Below are 22,542 nucleotides of genomic sequence, written 5' to 3'. Positions count from 1 at the left end.
ACTTTACTGCAAAAACTATTCGCACAGATGTAATTCGATTCTGTAAGAATAGTTAAATATAGCCAATTATAAGCATTCCCAACCACTTCACAGCCAGACAGTGTCCAAACAGTTCCATAAAAAAATGTTAGCAACAAACACACACACACACCCAAACATTGGTAGTAGGATAAAAAGAAATGGAAAGAAAATAATCAAACATAATCTTATAAAGCGAAATTAGTGAGAAAATTGCTTTTTGATGGTTTTATTTTTCCGCCCCAAAACAACAGTAACAACAACAACAACAACAGCAATAATACACAGCGCCACAAGGAAGGATGCGTTTTTTTAACTCCCTTCCCATCTCTGCTTCTTTTATAAATCTTGCCCCTCATTCCATGGGTTTTAAAAATCGGGCAGCACCATATTACCATCGCGCTGCCAGCCATTTACCCATGACCTTCGGTAGGATGGAAGCAACACTGTAAAATCACCTTTGCCTCAACTCTCCATTCAAACGCTGCCTCCCCGTTTTTGGGCATCATTAAAATGTGCTTAAGGGGGGAAAAACAGCCATCACTCCTAGGTCTCGCGAGACCTTTAAGCGAGCCCGTTACACGAAGCATGGTGGGGACGCAGAAAAAAAGGGATTAATCCTACACACAATATGCTAACGCTATTCGGTCGCCTGCCAGCCTACCCGGGGTTGGTTGGCAACTTTGTGCTGCTTTGAGTGTGATGCTATGTGGCTTAGAATGGTTGCTCTTCTTCCTACTTTTGGGTGCACGACACACTGGCAGACACAAACGTTTAGCAGCTTTCCCAGACAGGGAATGTGAACGAAAAAAAAAAAAAACATTGAGTATCGATTACACTTTTGCAGAAGAATGCAATGAAGCTTGGGAATTTTCTTAATCAAAACATCAACATCCGGTACGGGGTTGAAGAGTGTTTTTGGCATCGTTTCAAACGCACACGGTATTTTGTTACCTTCAACATAAACCACACAAACATACCTGATGTTAGGTACCATCTCCGAGGTCATACCTGAAGCGTGACCTGTTTTTCTTTCCCATTTTCCCCCCAAAAACACAAGATAAACCCCGTTGGCTAGTACGGTGACGGTTTTCTCTGTGGCCCGTGAACGGTGGCATCAACCGATTTAGCAACCGTTTCGAAAATACCAAGCATAGCACATAACTTACATAATACCTTGTTTGCTTACCGGTTTTGCAATCCTTTTCCGTTGACCCAACGTCGCTTTGGCTGCGTTCGCAACGGATAAAGCGGAAGGCTTTGAAGACGCGCCAGACTTGATAGCCTAGAAGCAAACCCTCGGCTCAGCTTCAATATTCGCACAGATCTCTGGGTGACGTTAAAATTAATTAAATCGTTTGACCTGTTGTGGGAGGGATAGGACCTGTACCTGGGGCTGTGCCTTTGGTTGATTTTATTGAAGCGATAAAAATAGTTTCCGTGCACAAACATTTGCAATTAGCAGCAGCAGGATGTGAAGGCAAACACACAGATTTACGGTTAGGTATATTAGCTTATGGAAGCAATTTTACAATAAAATATTTAAAATCTTATTTGTTTGAGCTAATTTTACTTCAAAAAGTGAAGACCCTCCAACCACAAATAACAGCTCATTGAACTTATTGATATTAGCTCAGTAAAAATGGGTAAAGAAATTGGTAGAAATTACATCTTAGCTTTATGGATATGGTTTTGCGGTTCGATGAAATTTACCAACGGTCCCTGGCCCAGAAGTGAACCGAAGTACATCAATTAGCTCGAACGATGGTACGGGTAGTTTAATGCTTGCCATCGATGGGCAATTGTCACTAATTAAAACATGTCGGCGGTTTTCCATCCATCGCCAATCGCACCACGACAGATTCAATTAAATGTAGCTCATTTGCCGTACGGGGTTTTGTGGGTTGGGCAGATTTCATGCCCTCGTGATGACGTGATTCGTGTAGCATTCGCTCTCTAATGTCCCTAGCATGACAACCGAATGGCAGAATGGTTAGCTGTGGTACTTAAGTAAACAAAAAAAAATCACCATGTACCCAACAAATCACTACATCAACAGCCTAAAGAGACCGTTTGGCACACAGAAGCCGTACTGCACGTGACACGAGATATTTGAAGTGCATTGCGTTCGCTTATCGTGATCTATTATGTTCGATTTCGAATTGCAGATAACCGTTCCTGGGTTCACCCCAAACCAGTGGGGGTAGTTCCTGACACATTACACATTTCGTTCCGCTTGAATGCATTGTAATGCTTAACGGCTCCCCGGTTTTGCCCGCATTACACCAACGGTGATAATCGTGTAACGTTGGTCTGGTGGTTGTCACCGAATTGCCACCACCACGCGACCATTCGCATGTGCGCAGATGCACTCCATTGATGCATACCGCAATGGTTGCACTCTTGCGCTTGCAATCGGTTTGAAGTTGTTCGCTTCCCGTTATCGGGGTCGTTTCGAGCAACTGGGCGCGCGCTATAATACAATTATTATTCACACACAAACGCACACCAACTGCATCATTTTGTGTGGTTTGTACAATGGAATTAGTCGTTTACTTGGAAATGTAACATTAATTTCATTTTTTTATTATATTTTATAAAAATGATTAAAGGAAAACAATTTCGATGAAATATTTTCTCTCAATGGAGGCGCATGGTCTTTTATTTAAAAGTGATTAATTACTTCACGTTCGATTACCCGATTACGTTGCAAATCTGCATCAATAATTATGATGCATGGACGACAATTTCAATACTAATACTTGCCTTCGTACCAATGCCCCCCGAGACAAAATAGAGTTGAATGTTTTCTCTCGATGGAGACGCATGGTCTTTTACTGTCTGCTAAGTCAGCTACCGTATTGCGTATCTTTCTAAAGTGAATAATTCCTTTATATTCCGATTGCTTCACAAATTTGTAACGGCAAGTATTATGCACACTCGGCCCTGTAGCTGCTTTCCCACGTATTCAGGGCAGAAAGATAATTTTTTTCGGTTTATTTTCCCAACACCCGATGAAACAAAAAACTTAATAGAAACACAGAAATAATATTAGTAGTTCTAAAATGGAAAAATCACTACAATAAGATCTTTTAAATGTTATTTTGTGTAAATAAATTATGAAAATAATTTCTATATAAATATTTTCTCTCAATGGAGACGCATGGTCATTTACTGCTAAGTCAGCGACGCAATGCATATCTTTCAAAAGTGATTAATTCCTTCATACCTCGGTTGCGTCACAAATCTGCAGCAGCAATTATGATGCACACATGACCATTTACCTGCTACCCCCTGTACCAATGCCCCCGGGGGACAAAATACAATTGCTTTTTTGGAATTGTTTCGCAACATTCGATGAAACAAAACAAAAAAACACAGATAATAATTGCCCATTATGTCGGTACATTTGTTGTGCAATTAACACACATATACACGACACTTTGGTGGTGTTGAGAGACGCAAAACGAGGAAACTACGTTCCGGGGACGTTTTGGCTTGATTTATCGAATAGCCGTGGTACTGTAGATAGGCATTATCAGAATACTATCAGCCATTCATCGGTGTTCGCTATTATAGTGGCCTGGCGGATGAACAATCGTTCATCATTAAAACAGAAAATTGATTCATTGCAAATGGAGTCGCGCTGTACGCTTCAAACCCTAAAAGCAACATTTTTATGCGTGTGTGTGTGTGTGTGCGTCCGTTTTTTTTTTGTTTCAACTGCTAGCCACATTATGCAATAAATAATCTGCCGTCCCACATGACAAGGTAATGACATGTGATTATACGCACACTCGAGCATATTTTCAATTTCATCCGTTTCGCTTATAGCGTGCCCAAATGAGTAAAGCGAGCTCAAAAAAATAAAGAAACATTCCGCATGAAACCCCAATTGCGCTCAGTGGCTCACCATTTTTATTTGTAATGCCCAAGGGTTTTTTTTCTCATTGGCGACCGATGGCCATAACAAAACCCCACTCAAGGTCAATCTAGACAATCTACCTTATGACGTAGATTGAAACCTTATTTATCGATTGATATTGGGACTGTACAATCGAACAAGTACGATGAACTAACAAACTGTCATACTTACTATAACCACACTTCACAAGGTTTCGTTTGTTGCCATCGTTTTAAACCATTCACCGTTTCATCACCTGTTCTTTTTGCCTTTTCCTCTAACCATACTATCCACACTTTATCCACAAAAAAACTACACGTTTGCCGTAACATGCATTCATTTTGATTGAAAAAAAAACTTGTATCTAGGGTCGGCTTTTCGTTTTGATTTGTAAAACAGAAAAAAAACAACAATACCTTATCAATTTTCCATCAACGCGTGACGGGCTTGTGTGATAAATTTCGATCAGAAAACAACGCCGAAAGCAGTTGACAATTGCATTGGTTTGGAGGCAAGCAAAACCAAAACAAAAACTAATTGGCATCGAGATCCGATTGGCTGTAACGTCTCGGATTGCATCATTGGACATCGTGTTACAGTTTTGTAAAGCTAATAAACAGAGAACCCCTCCCGAACGGTGATTAGTGCCGGTTTGGAATTTTACAACACAGCAATGGTCAATTTTCGACAAACGACGCGAACGTAACCGAACGCGTTCAAAATTAATCGAACGACGTCAGGGCGCTAATTTATGTGCACCAAACTTTTTAACCTTTTTATGTTCACTACCTACTAGTTTCTCTTTTTCCGTTTTCTTTGTGTTTACTTTTCTGTTCCATTCGTTGTCTACCGTTTGTTGCTATTCCAAGCAAAAGTAATCGATTACTTATGATTGTGATTAGCTCTTATATCCTTTCTAATCAATATATTGCATTATCTCTTAACACGCGTTAAGCAAATATTGCCACAAATTCACGTTTTTACCCCCACAACCACCACCACCACCACAAAAAAGCACACGCACAATATCCACAACGAGAGTAAATTCCCTTTAGATTACAGCGTTTGTGTAAGGGCACTTTGTTTGCTTTTGATCGTTTTACTATACTGCACACAATTTATATTTACAAACTTCACACGACACTGCACAGACAGGGCAAAACGTCCATTATTAGAGAGATAGTCCATTTTCCTCCCTAAAAACAATGCATTTCAATTATTTTACCATATGTAAAACCGTACAAAACCCATCATTAGATGTAGCGTAAAAGCACTGCTTAAAAAAGGCACTCAAACTCTTGTCACGGTGTTTGTGTAACCTTTTCGTTATGAATTGATTGCTTTACAGTACACATTTAAAGGTGCATTGGCTTCGTGAATGTATTGGAATTCTTATCGTGTAAATCCTTCCTATTGCAAAGAGCATTTTTATACAAAAAAAACCTTTCCCCTCACCAGGAAAAATAAACCAGTCTGGTAATGTCCGTGTAGGTCGTTTGCATGAGAAGAAGTAGAGCAAAACATAACAAAAAAAATACCTGAAAACAAATTTATAAATCACCATACAAACGGTACTCCATGGTGTTGGTGTACACTTTGGTCATTTTCCTAAGCGTTAGTCGGCAATCTTTGCGTTATAAATGACCAATTATTGGCACGGAACAGACAACCTTCAAGTAGCCATGTAACCTTCAACCGATAATGAGCCACACAAACGCAAGGTTGTGCTCAATTCGTTTCGGTTTCCCGCTGCATTTCATCCGATTGGTGATCGACTTGAGTGTACGTGTGTGTCCTTGCATATGTATTGCACAATCGCTTAGAAACTCTCTTTGTCTCTCGTTCGATTTTTCCATGTAAAAACAAATACTTCATTACTATTTGTTTTTTGTCAACGACGCGAATTCCCTTTTTAAAATTAAAGATTTTTTTCACAGTTGTAGATTTAATTTGCGATGGTTATGTCCTTAATAAAAGTTTAACGAAATGTCTTTAATCTTGCTCACTCACACAGCCGCGTAATATGGAAATTATTTGCAATGCATGGTTTAAAGTTTCTCCTCCAGGGGTTCCTACAGCAGTTAAAAATCTATTTTTTTAATATATTTTTTTCTGTAACAATTTAATGTATTTCTTGTCATCACTATCTAAGTTTAGATTTCACTCACACAAAAAAGGCACATTCACCTTTGGATGAAATAGTGATTCAGCATTCAGAGTATGTTTGAGAAGCATTCAATTGCACCTATTACTGATACTATCACTACTACTACTACTACAACTACTACTCCATGCACAACACCACACGAGTCAGTCACATCATAACCTTTAAAAAATAAATAAAATGGTCACGAAACCTCCCCTACCTAGAGAGTGCACTTCTAACAAAAACAAACTTGGCAATCATCACTGTTAGTCCGGTGACAAAAGAACCGAAACGCCTGATCTCTGTTATTGCGTGTTTTTATCTTGATTCATTTTTTTCCTTGTTTCACCGTTTAGCTCGTCCGTTTTGTTGCTGTTTTTGTTTTCATTATAGGTTTACGTGTGTTATGTTCTTTCACCACTACCGGGAACCATTTGTGCAATTAGTCGTTTATCGTTTTTTGTCCTGTTTTTGTATCTAACCTAGAACAGTGCTCTAGCCGTACCGATGCACTTAATCTGCGTGCACGCACATAAACACACACACACGAGTAGATCGCAGATGATCACACAAGACTGCCATGGCGGGCATTTGTCGCATCTTTAACCCTCCCCCAAAAAGCACCCAGCTTTTGCCTGACTCGTGTGTAAAATGAAGCACGTAAACAGAAGCCTCACACGGTTGAACTCTTTCTCTCGCTCTCTCTAACGGAAGAAAGGATTTTATGCACCGATGCATTTTATTTTCTACATTTTATTTTAATTTCTCTCGCTCTATCTCTCTCTCTCTCTCTCTCACGCTGTGTGTATGTGTGTGTGTTTTTTTTGTTAGAATATCGAAAAGCGGTATCATGTTTCATGGCTGTTTGTTCGAAATCGTGCTACAGGTGCAATGCAACGCAACCATAAAAAAAAAAACAAATATGCAACAAAACAAAACGGAACGATATACGATTATCGAACACTGTATGCTGCTGTGTGCGATTTGTACGTGTCTATCGGGGTCTTTTTGTTTTTGGTTTTGACTAGCCTTGCAACCACCACCGCCGCCAGAGCAAAATTTGCAACCACTTTTTATCTGTTTTTTCCCCCACCAAAAAAAAAAATATTTTATTTGTTGTTGCGTGTGTTGTGCTTACCGAACGTTTTGCCTCTGTCTGTCGACAATGCACCTTTAGTCTGGCTAACCCCAGGACACGCGATTAGTCGCCATCACGATACGTACACAAACGATTCGTACCCCATTTCCTCATTTTTTGCCTCCCATTTTCCTTTTTTTTCTTTGTTTTTGTTTTGGTTTGTTGTGTAGATCATCACACTACTGTTGTCCCCTGTTTGGGTTCCTGTCTCTCTTTCTCTCCCTCCCTCTATCTCTCTTACGAAACATCGCATCGAATGCATTCCACCATTTCATCTCTGTATTGTCGCTCATTGTGTGGTACCAGCCATCAACCACCGTATCACACCTATCACCCACCCGACCTCTTACTGTGCGTCACGCATCAAACTAGACTGCACCTGCTCACCATCTACTGCACTCCACCATTTTTCCACTCCATTCGCGCTGGTGTTTCATGCCCTAAAAGGCATCGTGTTTTTTTTCTGCCGAAGATATTTTGTTTTTCGTTTGTCGGCATCCGGATTAGCAAAAAAAGAGGGTTCCAAATGCCCCAAACACGCGTAAACGCGTATTGCGTGTTAGCGTTCGAACAACTTTAACCGAACCACCAGAAGAATTGATCGTTCCAATAATAGCCCGAAAACATTATCCGATTGATCGTGCACTCGTTATTGAAAGTTCTTTTATTCACGTATTTTCGATCCGTCGACACCAATTCATTCATGCTTTGTTTAGTGAACGCTTTGTTGTTATACGCTTATCCGATGTGAATGTATGCTTCGCTAGAGTGTGTGCTTGGGTTCATTAATTAGTTTTTCCACCCTTCAATTCCCCTTTCTGTTTTCCCTTTTCGATGTTGTTCTGTTTTCAATTCTCTCTTTGTTCTCACATGAAAGATATTCACTTTAACACTAGAACTCTTAGAAATTTGGCGCGTTTTTATTGAAGATTGGTTAATAAACAAAAGTTTTAAATTTTGTTGAAGTTTGTTGAAATTTTGTCTTTAACTACGGTAAAATTGTTTAACTCAAAACAAATATATATTTTATTGGAATGGAACCGGAGTCGTCTCTTCGATATCTAGTCGAGTTCTAGTGTTAATATATACATTCAAAGGATCACTACGCACTTATCACTAAATAGATTTGTTTTTGGTTTTCCCTTCCCTCAAAAACACATCCTGTTGCATGGTAATTCATGGCGCCCCGAAACAATGCATGAGTAGGTTGAATTACTTCGTTTGTTTTTTTTATCATTTTCGTACCTCATAAGTTTAGCATTCACCGTACCACCCCTCCCCCTGTTTAGACGCCTAGAATAGTTGCAAATCTGGAACAGAAACGCTCCGTTCGCTTTCCCTTAGGGACACAAGTAACTGGTCAACGTATGGAACCTGTCGCGCCTAACTCACCTCTTCCCAACATTTTGCATTAAAACCACCTGCCTGTGCGCGATTACGATGTTTAGGTTAACAGTTACTATGATTTTTTCGAATGCATTTCTCTCTTTATATATATATACATGTATGTTACCACTAGTAATCGTCCAAACACCCTTGTAACACCCCACCTGCCCCCTGCAGTTCCCGGCCTAATCCATGCTTCCTTCCTGATCACTTTTTTGGATATGTTATACGTAGTTCCAGGGAACTAATTATTAGCTATGTTCGTTACTCCCTGGAGCAGTTTGCTGGCGATTACTCGGATCACTATTTACTGGAGCAATTCCATTCGATTTTTTTCTTTCTTTTTTTTCCATTCCCTGTGTGGTTTTTGTGTGTGTTTTGATCTTGTTCATTAGCTGAAGCGATCCTTGGCCGACACAGTACGCTGGAGGTTAAATCCATACATCTCGGTGGACTGTTCCATGCGGAGGAAGAAATCCAAATGACGGCTGCGATGCCTAACTTTGTCGGCCAGCTGCAAGGCTTTGTCTACAACGGTCATCGGTTAGTTAGCTTTAATCGACGTCTGGTCTTCATCACTGAACTTATTAAATCCTTTTTTCTTTTGCACAACTTTCCCAGATATATTGATCTTGTGAAATCGCTCGGTCCAGAACTTTCCTCACTCCCGACGACAACGTTCAAGCTGACGGCACGGTTCGTAAACTCACCACCAGGATCACCGTATCTGCCGGCTACCTTCCGATCGAAACACTCGTACGTCGGTTTACCGATCCTGAAGGCATACTCGTCGGTCTTTATCGATTTTCGCTTCAAGACACTCGAACCGAACGGACTCCTCTTCTACAACGGTGGCAAACGGTCCGACTTTGTAGCGGTGGAGCTCGTTAACGGCCACATACACTACGTGTTCGATCTCGGTGATGGACCGATTACGTTGCGCGATAAGGCCCGCATACACATGAACGATAACCGGTGGCATTCGGTCAGTATACGCCGACCGGGGCCGAAAACGCACACCCTTGCGGTGGACGAATCGATCGAGATATACACGGCCAGTGGTAATAATATGCATCTGGAGTTGGAAGGCATTCTGTACGTGGGCGGTGTCTTTAAGGATATGTACACACGGCTGCCTTCAAGTATTGCTTCCCGTTCCGGGTTCGAAGGATGCATTGCGTCGGTGGATCTGGCTGATACATCGCCCAGCCTGACGGAGGATGCCGTCGTGCCGAGTTCGCTGGTGGTATCGGGTTGTGAAGGACCCACCAAGTGTAGTCAGAATGCGTGTGCTAATCGGGGCGTCTGTGTGCAGCAATGGAATGCTTATGCCTGTGAATGTGACATGACTTCATTCACCGGTCCTACTTGTTATGATGGTAAGATTGGGTGTAAGAGAGAGATCTGTTGGGAGTTTCAATTGCTAACGCAACTCTTCGTTTTCAGAATCAATATCCTACGAGTTCGGTAACAACAAAGGCCTCATACAGTACAATTTTCCACCGGGTCGTCAACCCGACACTGAGGAGGATAGCATAGCACTCGGCTTCGTGACGACCAAATCGGATGCCGTGCTGTTGCGCATCGAAAGCTCAACAACGCAGGACTACATCGAGATGGAGATCGTAAGTTTACCAAACCTCAAAACATACCAAGATTCGGCAAAGTCTTCTAACGCCTTTTGCACCTTTACAGGTGGAAGGAAATGTATTTACCGTGTACAATGTTGGCACACAAGATCTCCCATTGGGCGAGGTGGCGGTGAAGGTAAACGACAACAACTACCACATTGTACGGTTTACCCGGACCGGAGCGAACGCAACACTGCAGATCGACGACTACAATGTCCAGACGGTGTCATCGATCGGTAGGGAATCCTGAGTGGAAGTCTACCCGATAAGAAACAACTGCATCCTAACCTAACGCTCTGTTCCATCCCATTCCACAGGACATCAATCGACCGTGTTTACATCGATGGCCAACATACAGGTCGGTGGTAAGATCGCACGCAATGGACGTTCGCGTATCGAGCGACCCTTCAGTGGAGTGATCGCCGGCCTATCCGTCAATCGGCTGCGCGTTCTCGATCTGGCCGCGGAACGCGATCCGCACATCAATGTTCGGGGCGATGTACAATTGGTAACTGGCGTTTTAGATAGAAATGACCAAAGAATGCAGCAGGTTAGAATTTTTAAACGAAAAGCAATATTCTATCTCGAAAGCGCTCTCTCTCTCTATTTATCTCTTACTACTACTACTACTCTGTCTCTCTACTTTAATCTGATTTCTCGTTTGTTTGTCCTGTGGTTCTTTGCAAATGCGTTCATTTTTTTTGCTCTTCGTTTGTTGGTTTTATGTTTCTTTGTTAAAGTTTGTTTGGTTGGTGCCTGTTTTATGCGCTGTTTTGTTGGTTTTTTGGAGTTTTTTTGTTTCTGTGTACAGAAAAAAAACGTTAACAATTTATTGCATACTTTCGCGTTACTATCGTTCATTATCGATTTACGTGCCGATGGAAGTGTGTTAGCGATTGGAAATGTTTCCAAAAACGGTGGCCCTTTTGCTACGGGGCCTGACCACCCAATTGTTTGTTACATTTTCATGTTAAAATATCAACAATTTTCATAGATTTTGCTGCTTTGCTTTCGTTTGCTGTAACATACTTTCATCGTAATGCCGTTTGCTTACTCGTCTGTTTTGTCATACCGTGGCTGTAACGAGCTGTGTTCTCTGTTGAAAAGTTTGTAAAAAAAAAATAAAGAAAATGGAAAATTCTTTTCTTTCCCGTGTTGGCACGGATTGTAAAGCATCATTCATTCGACAGTATAAATGAACAGCCTATTAGTGTACGTTGTTTGTGTTTTGTTTTTGTTGTTCACTTGCATCGATCTTACGCACCAAAAACGCACCTCTAAGTTTGACTTAATGCCGCACAACTGATTGAGTATTAGTGTTTGTTGAATTTTGTTTTAAGCCATATCCGTACGTCTTTCATATAAGCACACCACCGTACAAAACATTACCAAAAATTTCGGTTCGACATTGGAACTGCTACATGTCAACTTTAGCGTCATTGATTGAGCTCTGCTGAGTTTTGTTTTAGTAACTAAATTTAAGAAACATTTTAGCTACGCATTATACTTATTTCTGACCGATTCCATTGTGTCACCGCTTCACACGGTATTTTTCATTCAAAATACTACCGCAAATGTACTGCGAGGTACAGCTATAAAGCCTAGTTGCTTCTTTGTTTTTCTTTTCAACACCTGTTTCGTTGATATTCAGTTGATATGGTTTTGTTCCGCCCTTTATTAATCCAATTGCTTTTGATTTTATTTGCCCATTCTCACTCTCTTTCTCTCTCTCTCTCTCTATTTACCCGTTAACGTTTAATTTCGTTCTTAAACCACCAGATTTTTTTCGATACAATATAAAATCAAAACCAAAAAAAAACAGTCGTAAACTTTTTACTTAAACTTTAACCTTTCCTTCTACTCAAAACAGGAGCACCAAGCTAGTAACCGTTCCTAAGAGATAATAAATAGAAAACAAAACAAAAATGCAAAAAAAAAGAATAGCTGAAACGAACAAATGCAGAACACCCCGAAGTGTTGCGAAAATCGCTGCACGATTGTTTTTCTTTTTATAATTTATTCAACCAGCTGCAGTCGAAATATGCCGTCCCATCTCGATCATTATCCATTCGTGATCCTTTCTTTCTCCGTTAGCTAACAATGCTCACGACCGTAATTTAAACTTCTATACGAAACACACGCAACATCATAAAAACGAAACATTAGCAAAAAAGTAAAAATGATAAAGGAAAGATACAGAGAACACAAAACAGTTCGTCACATAGCAGCAGTTCCCTTCAAGTTTTCCCTCATCCCGTTCATTCTAGTCCGTCAGATTACATACACGTTATACTATCCCTTATGCGCTCTAACACACGTAGTTATGTCGTTAGTTTTCATTAGTGGCTTCCTCTAGTACGCACATTAATCGCTCCAGCACTAGTCGTTTTCCATTTTAGCACCTTTACACTAATACTATGAATACTAAAACAATAACACAAACACATACACACCGACACGTACATATGCACAGATGCAATCATTTGTTAACGATGCAAATTGATGCGCACGCCATTTCCATTGCTCCATCGCCTATCCATGCACCACGCTTCTGCAGAGGGCGTGAGCTGACCGTAAGAATTAAACTGAAGAACTCTTCCGATCATTTCAAGACCCCGGCCAGCGGTTACCCAGGCGTGATGGACGATCTCATCTTTAGTGGTGCCGGTTCCGGTTGCCGCGGTGACGACGAGGACGAATGTACGCCACCGTTCGAGAATGGTTCGGGCGATGATTTGATCACGCCGGTGTACGTTCCACCGACCAAGCAGACGGCCACCACATCTTCGGGCGGTGGCGGCAAGGATGGTTCGGGTGGGCGTGGACGTGGTAAGGCAGGCGAGAAGCTGTGCGATGATGAGGACTGTCTGCACGGTTCCGGCAGTGGCGAGGTGACGGAGGTGTTTACAACATCTACGGCAAGAAGTTCTGGTAAGGGTAATAATAGATTCTTTGGTAGTAGTTAGCAGTAGATATGTAATAGGAGGTCTACAATTAAAACAGTCCATTCTTCCTATGTGGGTTCTTTTAAACAAACACTACTACTACTCGTGTCATAAGCGGCTCATAGTATAGAATTCCGAGCAGGTCCCATCAGATAACTTTTTTGTGATGACCATTAGCCAATTGTAAGCGACTTGGTCGATATCGAGCTCGTATGCTTTGGGAAGTCTTAGGCAGCATACACAGTGGACATTCACGTCTTGCTCATGTCTAAAGATAACTTCGTTACAAGCAAAAAAAATCACGATTAATTTTAAATTCTTCTTTTACTCTATGGTTTGTGAATGCGTCCACGGACTTGAAGCAAAATTTGTTTTTAATTTAGTATGACTTTGAGGACTTTGGACGTGCTGTGGATGTTGCCTAAACTTGAGATGTTGGACTAAACTTCTGTGTCTCTATCGCGATCAAAATCTTCATCCTGTATTGACGATTAATCACCGTTTAGAGTTTCAAAGCATATCTTTCAATTTAATGCCAGAGTTGCAATTTCTCGATTTCTGCGAGCCATTTTTGGATTAAATAATAATTTTTCAATGTTTGTCCTCGAAATTCTTCAAGAAATTCCTATAGAGAGTTTACATGCAATTGTTTCATAATTTTATTCCATCTCTTCTTTCAGAAACGAGCCCCGAAATGACCTACACAACGGTCGATTTTGATAGGAAAACGGATGGTACACCGTCGTATACGACACAGCGTCGAACACCCGATACGTACTCATCATCGTCACACACGACCAGCGAGATGGATACGACCAGCGGCATGAGCAGCGGTGGTACGACGGGCAGTTATGGTAGTAGCAGTGGTAGTTACGGCAGTCCCGTAGACAGCTACGGTACGACGGTTTCGATGGGTACGACCGGTTCCGGTACGACGGCCGGTACCACAACCAGTGGCCGTGTGATAACGACCTCAACCGGTACGACGGTCGGTCTGAGTACGTACGGTTCCACGACGCAACAGCAACAGCACACACCATCCGAAACCACCGTCAGCTATCGTGATCGGGATCGTGATCATATTCGTGAGACGACCTACCCGCAAACGCCGACCACAACCGAGGAGGAGATTGTGGACGTGCATCAACCGACCGATGACGAGGACGATGGTGAAGAGCATCGAACGACCGTACATCAAACACCGAACGGACGTCGACCGCCGCCGGTGAAGGTGGCGGAACCGCCAAACCCTGAACCGGAGCAACCGTACCAGCCTCACCCACAACCATATCCTCCGACGCGCCTTCCCAAGCACAAAGGTGGCCGCATTAACTCCGAAGCGGAGGAACGTACCGCGATGATTATTGGCATTGTCGCCGGTGCTCTGATCGCTGTCATTCTCGTGATTCTGCTCGTGCTGTGGATCAAATCGAACGGTGATCGATCGTACAAGACCGAGCACGACAAGAGTGGACTGTACGGGCAGGGACCGAGTGCGGCCTTGCTGGGTGGATCACACGGAAACTCGGGCACGCACAATGCGCACCACTACAACCAACAGGCACAGCAGGGCAGCCATCATCAACCGCAGCATCATCATCAACCGTCGGCGCCACCGCACTACAATGGCCATCATTCGAATGGCGGCAGTACGCTCCCGTTGAATGGTTCGCTCCGACACCACGGTCCAGGGAATGGCGCCATGGGTGTGAGTGGTGCGGGCGGAGGAATGGGCATGGGTAGTGGAGGAAACATGAGCATGGGTTACGGTGGGTTGAATGGTAGCGGTAGCGATAAGGGTAGCATGCAATCAAGCGGTGGCGGTGGTGGAGTTTCCGGTGGCCCCGGTGGTGGCGGTATGGGACAGCAGCAGCGTAAGAGTCGCAACTCGAAGGATATCAAGGAATGGTACGTCTAAAGAAAAAAGTGTTTCGAAGGTGATAAGATATCATCTCGCAGCGGAAAGCATCATGTACACGGTGTGGCACGAGAATTTGTGCTGACGACATGCGGTCATTCCGCGATTCCGGAGTAAAGTTCCGATCATGTAAAAACGAAGTGCAAACTGTTGAGTTTGCAATCGGGGCTGGACAATGTAAGTCGTACATGGAAGGCATACGCAATACACGCATGTGCAAACCAAACAGGAACAATCATCCTGGAGCAATGTAAATAGTCGAGTTAGGAATTATGAAAGTGATCGAATCATTATGTAAAACGATAGCGAAGGTAAGATAGAAGAAAAAAGTGAGCGTTTGCAATGATTGATATTGAAACTGCAATAGATCGAGAAGACCTACGAAAGAAGGAAAAAAGACACTGCAATACAGTAAAAAAAAGAAAATGGGAAAATCGTAAAGCAACTACATTTTACTACCCTTTAGATGCGTATCCTCATCCCCGCCCGTCCCGGGCAAGATCAATCAGTACTAGAAAGACGTTTGTTAAGTACACCTGACCTTGAGGCTTCAATACCGATCCGATAATAGTTGCTAAAGCGATACAAAGGGAGACAAAAAAAAAACAAGAGAAAAATACCAAGAAAACATAACCAACCAAACCACGATCCTTGTTCCAGGCGCATGCTACCATTTTGTTTTCAAAATTCATCGGCAAAAAAACAAAAAACCGCAGCAAAGAACCAAAACCAAAATTACGATACGCTAACGAAGCGCTTATTAGTAGGAGAAGAAGAGAGAAAAAAACCAACCTGAAAGCTTTAGTAAAACACTAAGAAATCGAGCACTGGGATTGACAAATTGTTGGCATTGTGGTTATAGTACGATTATTAGCAGTTAAGGGATAGGATTGCGATTCGTTTGTGCATTTCCATGTTACCACAAGTTCACAGCTCCCCAGCCTGTTTGATGCGGATCCGCTATCCCCTCGCATTCGATCTACAGCGGGCTCGGTTTATTGCTTTTGAATAATCGTTGAACGTTCCCTTTACCCTCCAAACAAACCCTTTCCCCACAACACCCCTCCCCAAAAGTTACACGGAGAGTGCCGCAATATCGTATCTCTCTATCGGACAAACACTAACTACTCTTAGTTCTAGTTACTACTAGCTTTTTTGATAGTGAGTAATTAGAATCTATCAGAATGGCACAATATACACAACCTACACAACCTACAGGACACACATTGCATGTTGGAACAAAACCTGCCTGCTGCTAAGATATAAATATATATAAAAATGCACACTCAAAGGGTCATATGCTCTCGGATATGGATGGGGGTTTCCATACCCGGCCAAGCTACAAAAAAAAAGAAAATTTAAACGGAAATTCAATCTTAATGAGTAACAAAACAAGAAGAAGAAGAAAAAACCAGTCAAAACTAAAAACCACGTGTAGGATACGATACAAATGGCCGGCCGAGGTCATACTAAGCTAGTATAAGAATGATAAGACATTACACCGTGTTCCGGTACAAGCAAATTGTTTTTTCTGCACAAATTTACTCTAATTGTAAGGAAACATCGCGAAACTCCATTCCCCCCGGGGTGTTTACTAATATAGGAGTACATCCCCAATAATGGACACCAGAGTACATATGGGAGGTAGTTACAACAAAGGAAAAAACAAAGCAAAAAAAAAACACACACACACACACTGACATGGTTTAGTCAAGTATAGAAATACATAAAAGGGTGAAAGTAAGGGTGGAAAAGAAATAAAAAAGAGATATATATATATACACACTTACATAACTCATATTACGAAACACAAAAACAATGAGAAAAAAAATCTTTAAAACAAAGCATACAAAAAGGAACTTGTTTTGATAAATTCCTCAAACGAAAAAGGAAATGATACAAAGAAAGGCAAAAAGTTAAAAAAAAACAAGAACACACACATACCGACACACACTCAAGATAGAGTAAAGAGGCGTAAACGTAAATAGTATCAGAGCCTACACAAGTGTAGTGTAATATCTCTCTTTAACAATCAATAGAGAGAAAAACATTAATTGCATCGAAGGCACAAATTTGTGGATTAAATGAAGTAATAAAAATGATCTCGTTTTGCTTTTGTTCTGTACATTATCGCCAAGCAGCATCAGAAAGATACTTAAACTTCTCTTGTCTTGTGTGTGTGTGTGCTCGTATGTGTGTGTGCTTGTGTGAGGAAGATTTTGGAAACCTGCCTTTTATAGTTCTTTGTTTCTTCCTCTTCTTATTTTTTTGTTTTTTGTTTTTCTGTACACACCTTGGCTAATACTCCTTGCAAGGCTTGCAATGGCCATATTGTCAAAAAAACCCAGTGTATACAGGATGGTTTTAAATCCCGTCATGCGGGATGCGATCAAATTACAAGTCGAAATCCAATTTAAACGTACATCAAAACCCGTCAAATCTTGCACCGAATTTTCTATCGTTCTCGTACGATCGCGGGAGAAACAAACCGCAAAAAGATGCAACCAAAAAAAAATTACACTCGAATATTCTATTTCCAATTGTACGCGCACTGTCTCTTGTACTCTAAAAAAAAGCAACAACCACAGCAAAGAAAAAAAAACTCAATTGATACTAAACCAAAAAAAAAACAAACAAACGAAATCATTATACAATATTATCTCTAAGGACACTCAGTCAAGCTCCTTTTACACGTACACACTGATACACACCTACACACGAACGTCACGTTTTTTGAACTAAGTTTCATTGCAAAATTTAAACTTAACATCAAAGAGAAACAAAATGAAGAAATTGGCAGAGAATGAGAAATAACTCCAAATCATTTAACAAATGGCAACACACCATACTACAGATGAAAAAGAGAAAATATAGAAAGGAAAATTGAATCATCTTGTATCGATTCAAACGATTAAACAGAACAGAGCAAAGATAGAAAAACACAACGTACATAAAAAATATACATATATATTTGATAATAGACACACACGCAGACCCACAGACACACGTACACAAACTCTGCAAACAGTAAGAAAAAAAGAAACTCACGAAATGAAGAGTTAAGCGTTAAGCAGTGGTTGATAGAGAGGATGAAACAATGTGCAAATGTGCTTGAAAGGATCGAATGTTTGACAAGTGACAAGTGAAGTATTATTTAGTACAACACACTTACTAATGCGTACGATGAGCCCAGGACACATTACATTTTTGTTCATCCTGCCTCATTACGCATGCGATTTTTCTACTGTGTGTTTGTTGTTAATTTCGCTTTCATTTCCGCGAATGTATTGAGACACCCAAACCCTACCCATACTTATGATAGAGAAGTCATCGAATACACACTATATTACCCTGGAAAACAAAACTCGTCGATAAACGGGAACAATAACTCTTTCTTACAATACTGAATCTGTGTGGCGCAAATACAACGGAATCTCGATCGGGGGAAAAAAAAACAGTTTTGAGTGAACAAAAGAAAAGAAAAAGTATGTCGAAAATGTATGGTTAAACATATCAGTTTTTGGAGTGTGGTATCTTTTTCTATCCACACAGCACTTGCGCCATGGTAGGTAACTCTGCAGGTGAAGCGAAACAGCAGATGGGAACGAGAGCATCTTCTTTTGCCTCGAACAAAGCGAACATAGGCACGCGGTTTACTGCACCACTACATACTACACGGCACACGTGCGAACCCTATCTCTTTCTCTAATCACTATCTATCACGGCATTTACGAAGGCTGCTTTCGTCTACTATGCGCGACCGCAAAAAAAACCATGAAGCACTAGTATAGTTATCACCTTCATCCTTAGATAGGCGCAGTATTAAATCCCTTTAGACCATTTAGTGTTTCGTTTTGTTGTTTTTTTCCCTGATGTCACTAGGACCACATTATCAGCACACGACTCCAGCTCGAGATATAACAAAAAAAAAGCCATACAAAGAAACTAAAAGGAAAGTGAAAATTTCACCGGAAAATTACACCCAACTTTACCTAGCTTTACTGAAACATGCAGCCACACAAACGTAATTAAGTGCGTTCTGTAAACGGATTTGACTGAAATAGTTTCTATCTATCATAAAGGGCACCGTAATCTACGTTCCTTTTGCGTTATCAAAACGTAAAATGATTAAAAAAATGAATAGAAAAAAAGGATAAGACGAACGAGTGATGGAAAAGGATAGCAAACTTTTTGTTTTGTTTATCAAAACATTTTTCTCCCACCACTATTACTAGTGATTACTTGCAAAATCACGTCAGCTTCTTGATGCCACCTTGGTATTGGTTTTGCACTCTGTTCCTGCCACACACCACTGATGCAGGGTTAAGATATGTCAAGGTGTACGAAAGGGTTTTTAGCTAGCATGGCCACTAATACATGCAGCCGACAGTTTGAGCGGATAAACTTCGAGTTTGTCTAACGAATAGGGCACATTAAACTGGGTAAGCCAAATGACAACTTGCAATCACTTTTTTTGCATGGAGTGACTAAAAACCGAAGGTGATAATAGCAAGGGAAACATGGAAAAACGCTTACCGTTTGATCGTACGATACCGGGGTGAGCTTATCAACCAACGAGAAGTAGCTGAATGTTTGCAGAACTACGGTGTAGATGTATGAAACGCTTCAACAGAAGGAAGCACACGATAGTGGTAAAGCGGGAAGAAAAAAGAAACCAAAAAAGCAAAAAAAAACCATCACAACTAGCCATGCGAGTGTATAACTAATGCAATTAAAGATTGAATATAATGAAGAAGAAGACAAACAAAAATGCCACAAACAAAACACTCACAATACACAATATATAAAAGTATGTTATATAATTTGTTAAGTTGTAGAATTTGTAAAGAAGGGTAGAGCAACAATTGGGGGAATAAATAAGCTAACAATAGGATTGCAACATAAAGACAGGAAATATAGAGAGCAAACAAGAGAGTAAAACAAACAAACAAAAAATACACAGAGGAGCAGCAAGAGCGAACGTGTGTTTGTGCGTGCGCTTGCTTGTTTTTTGTTTGTTTGTTTTGTTTCCTTTCGTAGGGTGTATTTTTGCTACAGTGGCCACAAGCAAATGCCCGAACACACACAGCACAACCCAGGTGTAAAAGGCCCGGGAAAAGACTAACCGAGTATCGAAACACCGTTTGTTCTGCTGCTCGAAGTGCATAAATATGTAGCTGTGCATACATAAGTTAATGTTACTACTACTACTACTAAATACATACTACTGCTGCTACTGCTGTAGTCGGTTATGTTTGGATGTTGATTTACGTTGTACGTCGGGCGAAAGATTTGCGACAAATTCGAACCGTTTCGACCGGTCAACAAACACGGTACGGGACGGACGGCAGTAGTTGAGATTAGAGTAAGTCATTGTTTCTGAGTTGTTTTTTTGTTTTCTTCTAATATTTACGTTGTAAACGAACGTCCGTTTTTACGTTGTTGAATGAATACTGGACTATATAGCCAACAGAATACAGCAAAACAAAACAAAAATACAAAACAATACAAAAAAAAAGAAAATCTAAACATCTTATTACGGAAAGGTGGAATAGAACGTACAGTACGGTGGGAATGAGGGAAATGGGCATATGAAATGAAAATTGCATACAGGCACACTTACACAGACACGGACACAAAAACACAAATTTAAAAGAACACCCATTTTACAAACTATCTTTACCACATACAATACTCACATAATGTAGGTGATGCTGAGCATAAGAAAAACCAAGCATAAAATAAGACAAGGGTATGTACATTCCTCAGTGAACTAGAGAAGAGATATTACAGGACGAATGAACAACACAAGAAGAAAATAAAAACACATACAGACACACAACACACACATACACATTCAAAACAAAGAACAAAAAAAACGAGCCGAGAATGGTTTTTGTTGCTAAACAATAAAAGAAATAATTCGGAAACATGAGCTAACTGTGCAAAAGGTTGCATTATAGAAACGAGATGATGACACACTAATGGTTGTGTTTTTTTTTTTTTTTTTTTTATTACATGATTACGGCTTTTGCCGTATTGTCAGCCACAGACGGCTGAGGTAATTACAATTTTCGCAAGGCATTTCCTCCTTGTAATTTGCCTTATCCCGGGCATACTCGGTTGTGGATGTCTTTTGAGGTGGTTGTAGTTGTTGGTGAAATTATTGTTGAGTGTAGAGTGTTAGTGTCGTATTTCGTTGTGTGCTTGGTTTATGCAGTTCTATTGTTTCATTGTGATGTAATGTCAATGACTGTACTGTTGCTTGGTTTGGTGGTGGTATGTTCGCAACTGCGCTCTGGTCGCTCGATGATCGGGTCTGCGCGGCTGGTGGAGTGAACCAATGGTGATCTAGTCGTGCGCTGTTCGGTACTGAACGGGACTGTAACAGAACAAAAAACAGTTATAGTTTGTGGACAGCACAAAACACCCGGTCTGCCTCCCTTTTGCGGCTCTGGTGTTGTCCTCGAAGACGCCTGTTTCCTCAACGGCTTGGCTAAGGCACTACAACAAAAACATGTATAGACACAACGGCTAACAATAGGTGTAGGAAGGGGAAGGAGGGAAAGTAGGGATAGGATTCAAAGAATAAGACCGTTGTCCCTGGCGAAGCGGAAGACAAGCCCCATGTACCTCAGGTCCCCGCAAGCCAAAACATCTCGGATCGGTGTATCCGGCTGTCTGCCGATGGCCTCAACTGCGCTTATCAAGCAGGGTCTCGCAGCTTCGAATTCCACACAGGACCACAGAAGGTGATCCACATCGTGGAATCCAATGCCGCAGCCACATACTTTCGTCTGAGCCAGATTAATACGGTTGCATGTTATTAGAGTAAAATTATTGATTGTTCTTTCTAATAGTATAATTGAAACATTTCCACAAGAATTTTTCTATTCATATGATTTTATTTACAAAATTATTGGTTATGGTACGCGGAGCTTATAAACATTTAAAAAAAGAATAAAATAATCTTCTCAAATATAATTTTACAATTACGATTTACTTAAGCTGAAGGTATTTTGGGAAAATCTTCACTTTAAATGTAATGGTTCTCATTTAAAATGGTCTAATTTGACATCGGACGACGATATCAAATGTGGAACTCACATGCAAATAGTCGTATCTGTGAAGTAAATTACATACATTCCTCGCATTGAAGTCTTTCGTTTGACCTATATACATGTGCAGCTTGATCTATTATTCTCCTTTCTTTTTGTAACACTACCACCTCAATTGACGATCATCTGGCGGGAAAAAAGGCTATAGCCTTAGGACATTTTCAAATTTTTGGATTTTTTTATATTATTATTTATTCATTTTTTTGTTTAAAACATTATTTGAATGAAAAGAAACTTATTTCTACCAATGCGCATGATAATAAATCAATTTATAAAATTTTGCTAAATTTCCCAAAACAAAGCTAAGGCTTTAGCCTTGGGAAATTTTCAAATTTTTT

At 40.8% G+C, this 22,542-nt stretch overlaps 1 protein-coding gene across 1 annotated transcript in view; it reads left to right on the top strand.

Annotated features, from left to right (window-relative positions):
- LOC125765198 (neurexin-1) overlaps positions 1-21,021 on the top strand; it is a 96,277-nt gene extending 75,256 nt beyond the window's left edge. Inside the window, exons 16-22 of the mRNA XM_049430115.1 lie at positions 8,988-9,135; positions 9,214-9,971; positions 10,039-10,217; positions 10,288-10,459; positions 10,541-10,773; positions 12,836-13,154; positions 13,849-21,021. Of these exons, the coding sequence (XP_049286072.1) occupies positions 8,988-9,135; positions 9,214-9,971; positions 10,039-10,217; positions 10,288-10,459; positions 10,541-10,773; positions 12,836-13,154; positions 13,849-15,086 (3,047 nt within the window). The 3' untranslated portion in view covers positions 15,087-21,021. The remainder of the gene's footprint in view (positions 1-8,987; positions 9,136-9,213; positions 9,972-10,038; positions 10,218-10,287; positions 10,460-10,540; positions 10,774-12,835; positions 13,155-13,848) is intronic.
- The last annotated feature ends 1,521 nt before the right edge of the window (positions 21,022-22,542 follow it).

Source organism: Anopheles funestus, chromosome 2RL (genome assembly GCF_943734845.2).
Source record: "Anopheles funestus chromosome 2RL, idAnoFuneDA-416_04, whole genome shotgun sequence".
In the NCBI taxonomy this organism is placed as follows: Eukaryota; Metazoa; Arthropoda; class Insecta; order Diptera; family Culicidae; genus Anopheles; species Anopheles funestus.
Note: the sequence above shows the minus strand (reverse complement) of the source record. Positions and strands in the feature narration are given on the sequence as shown.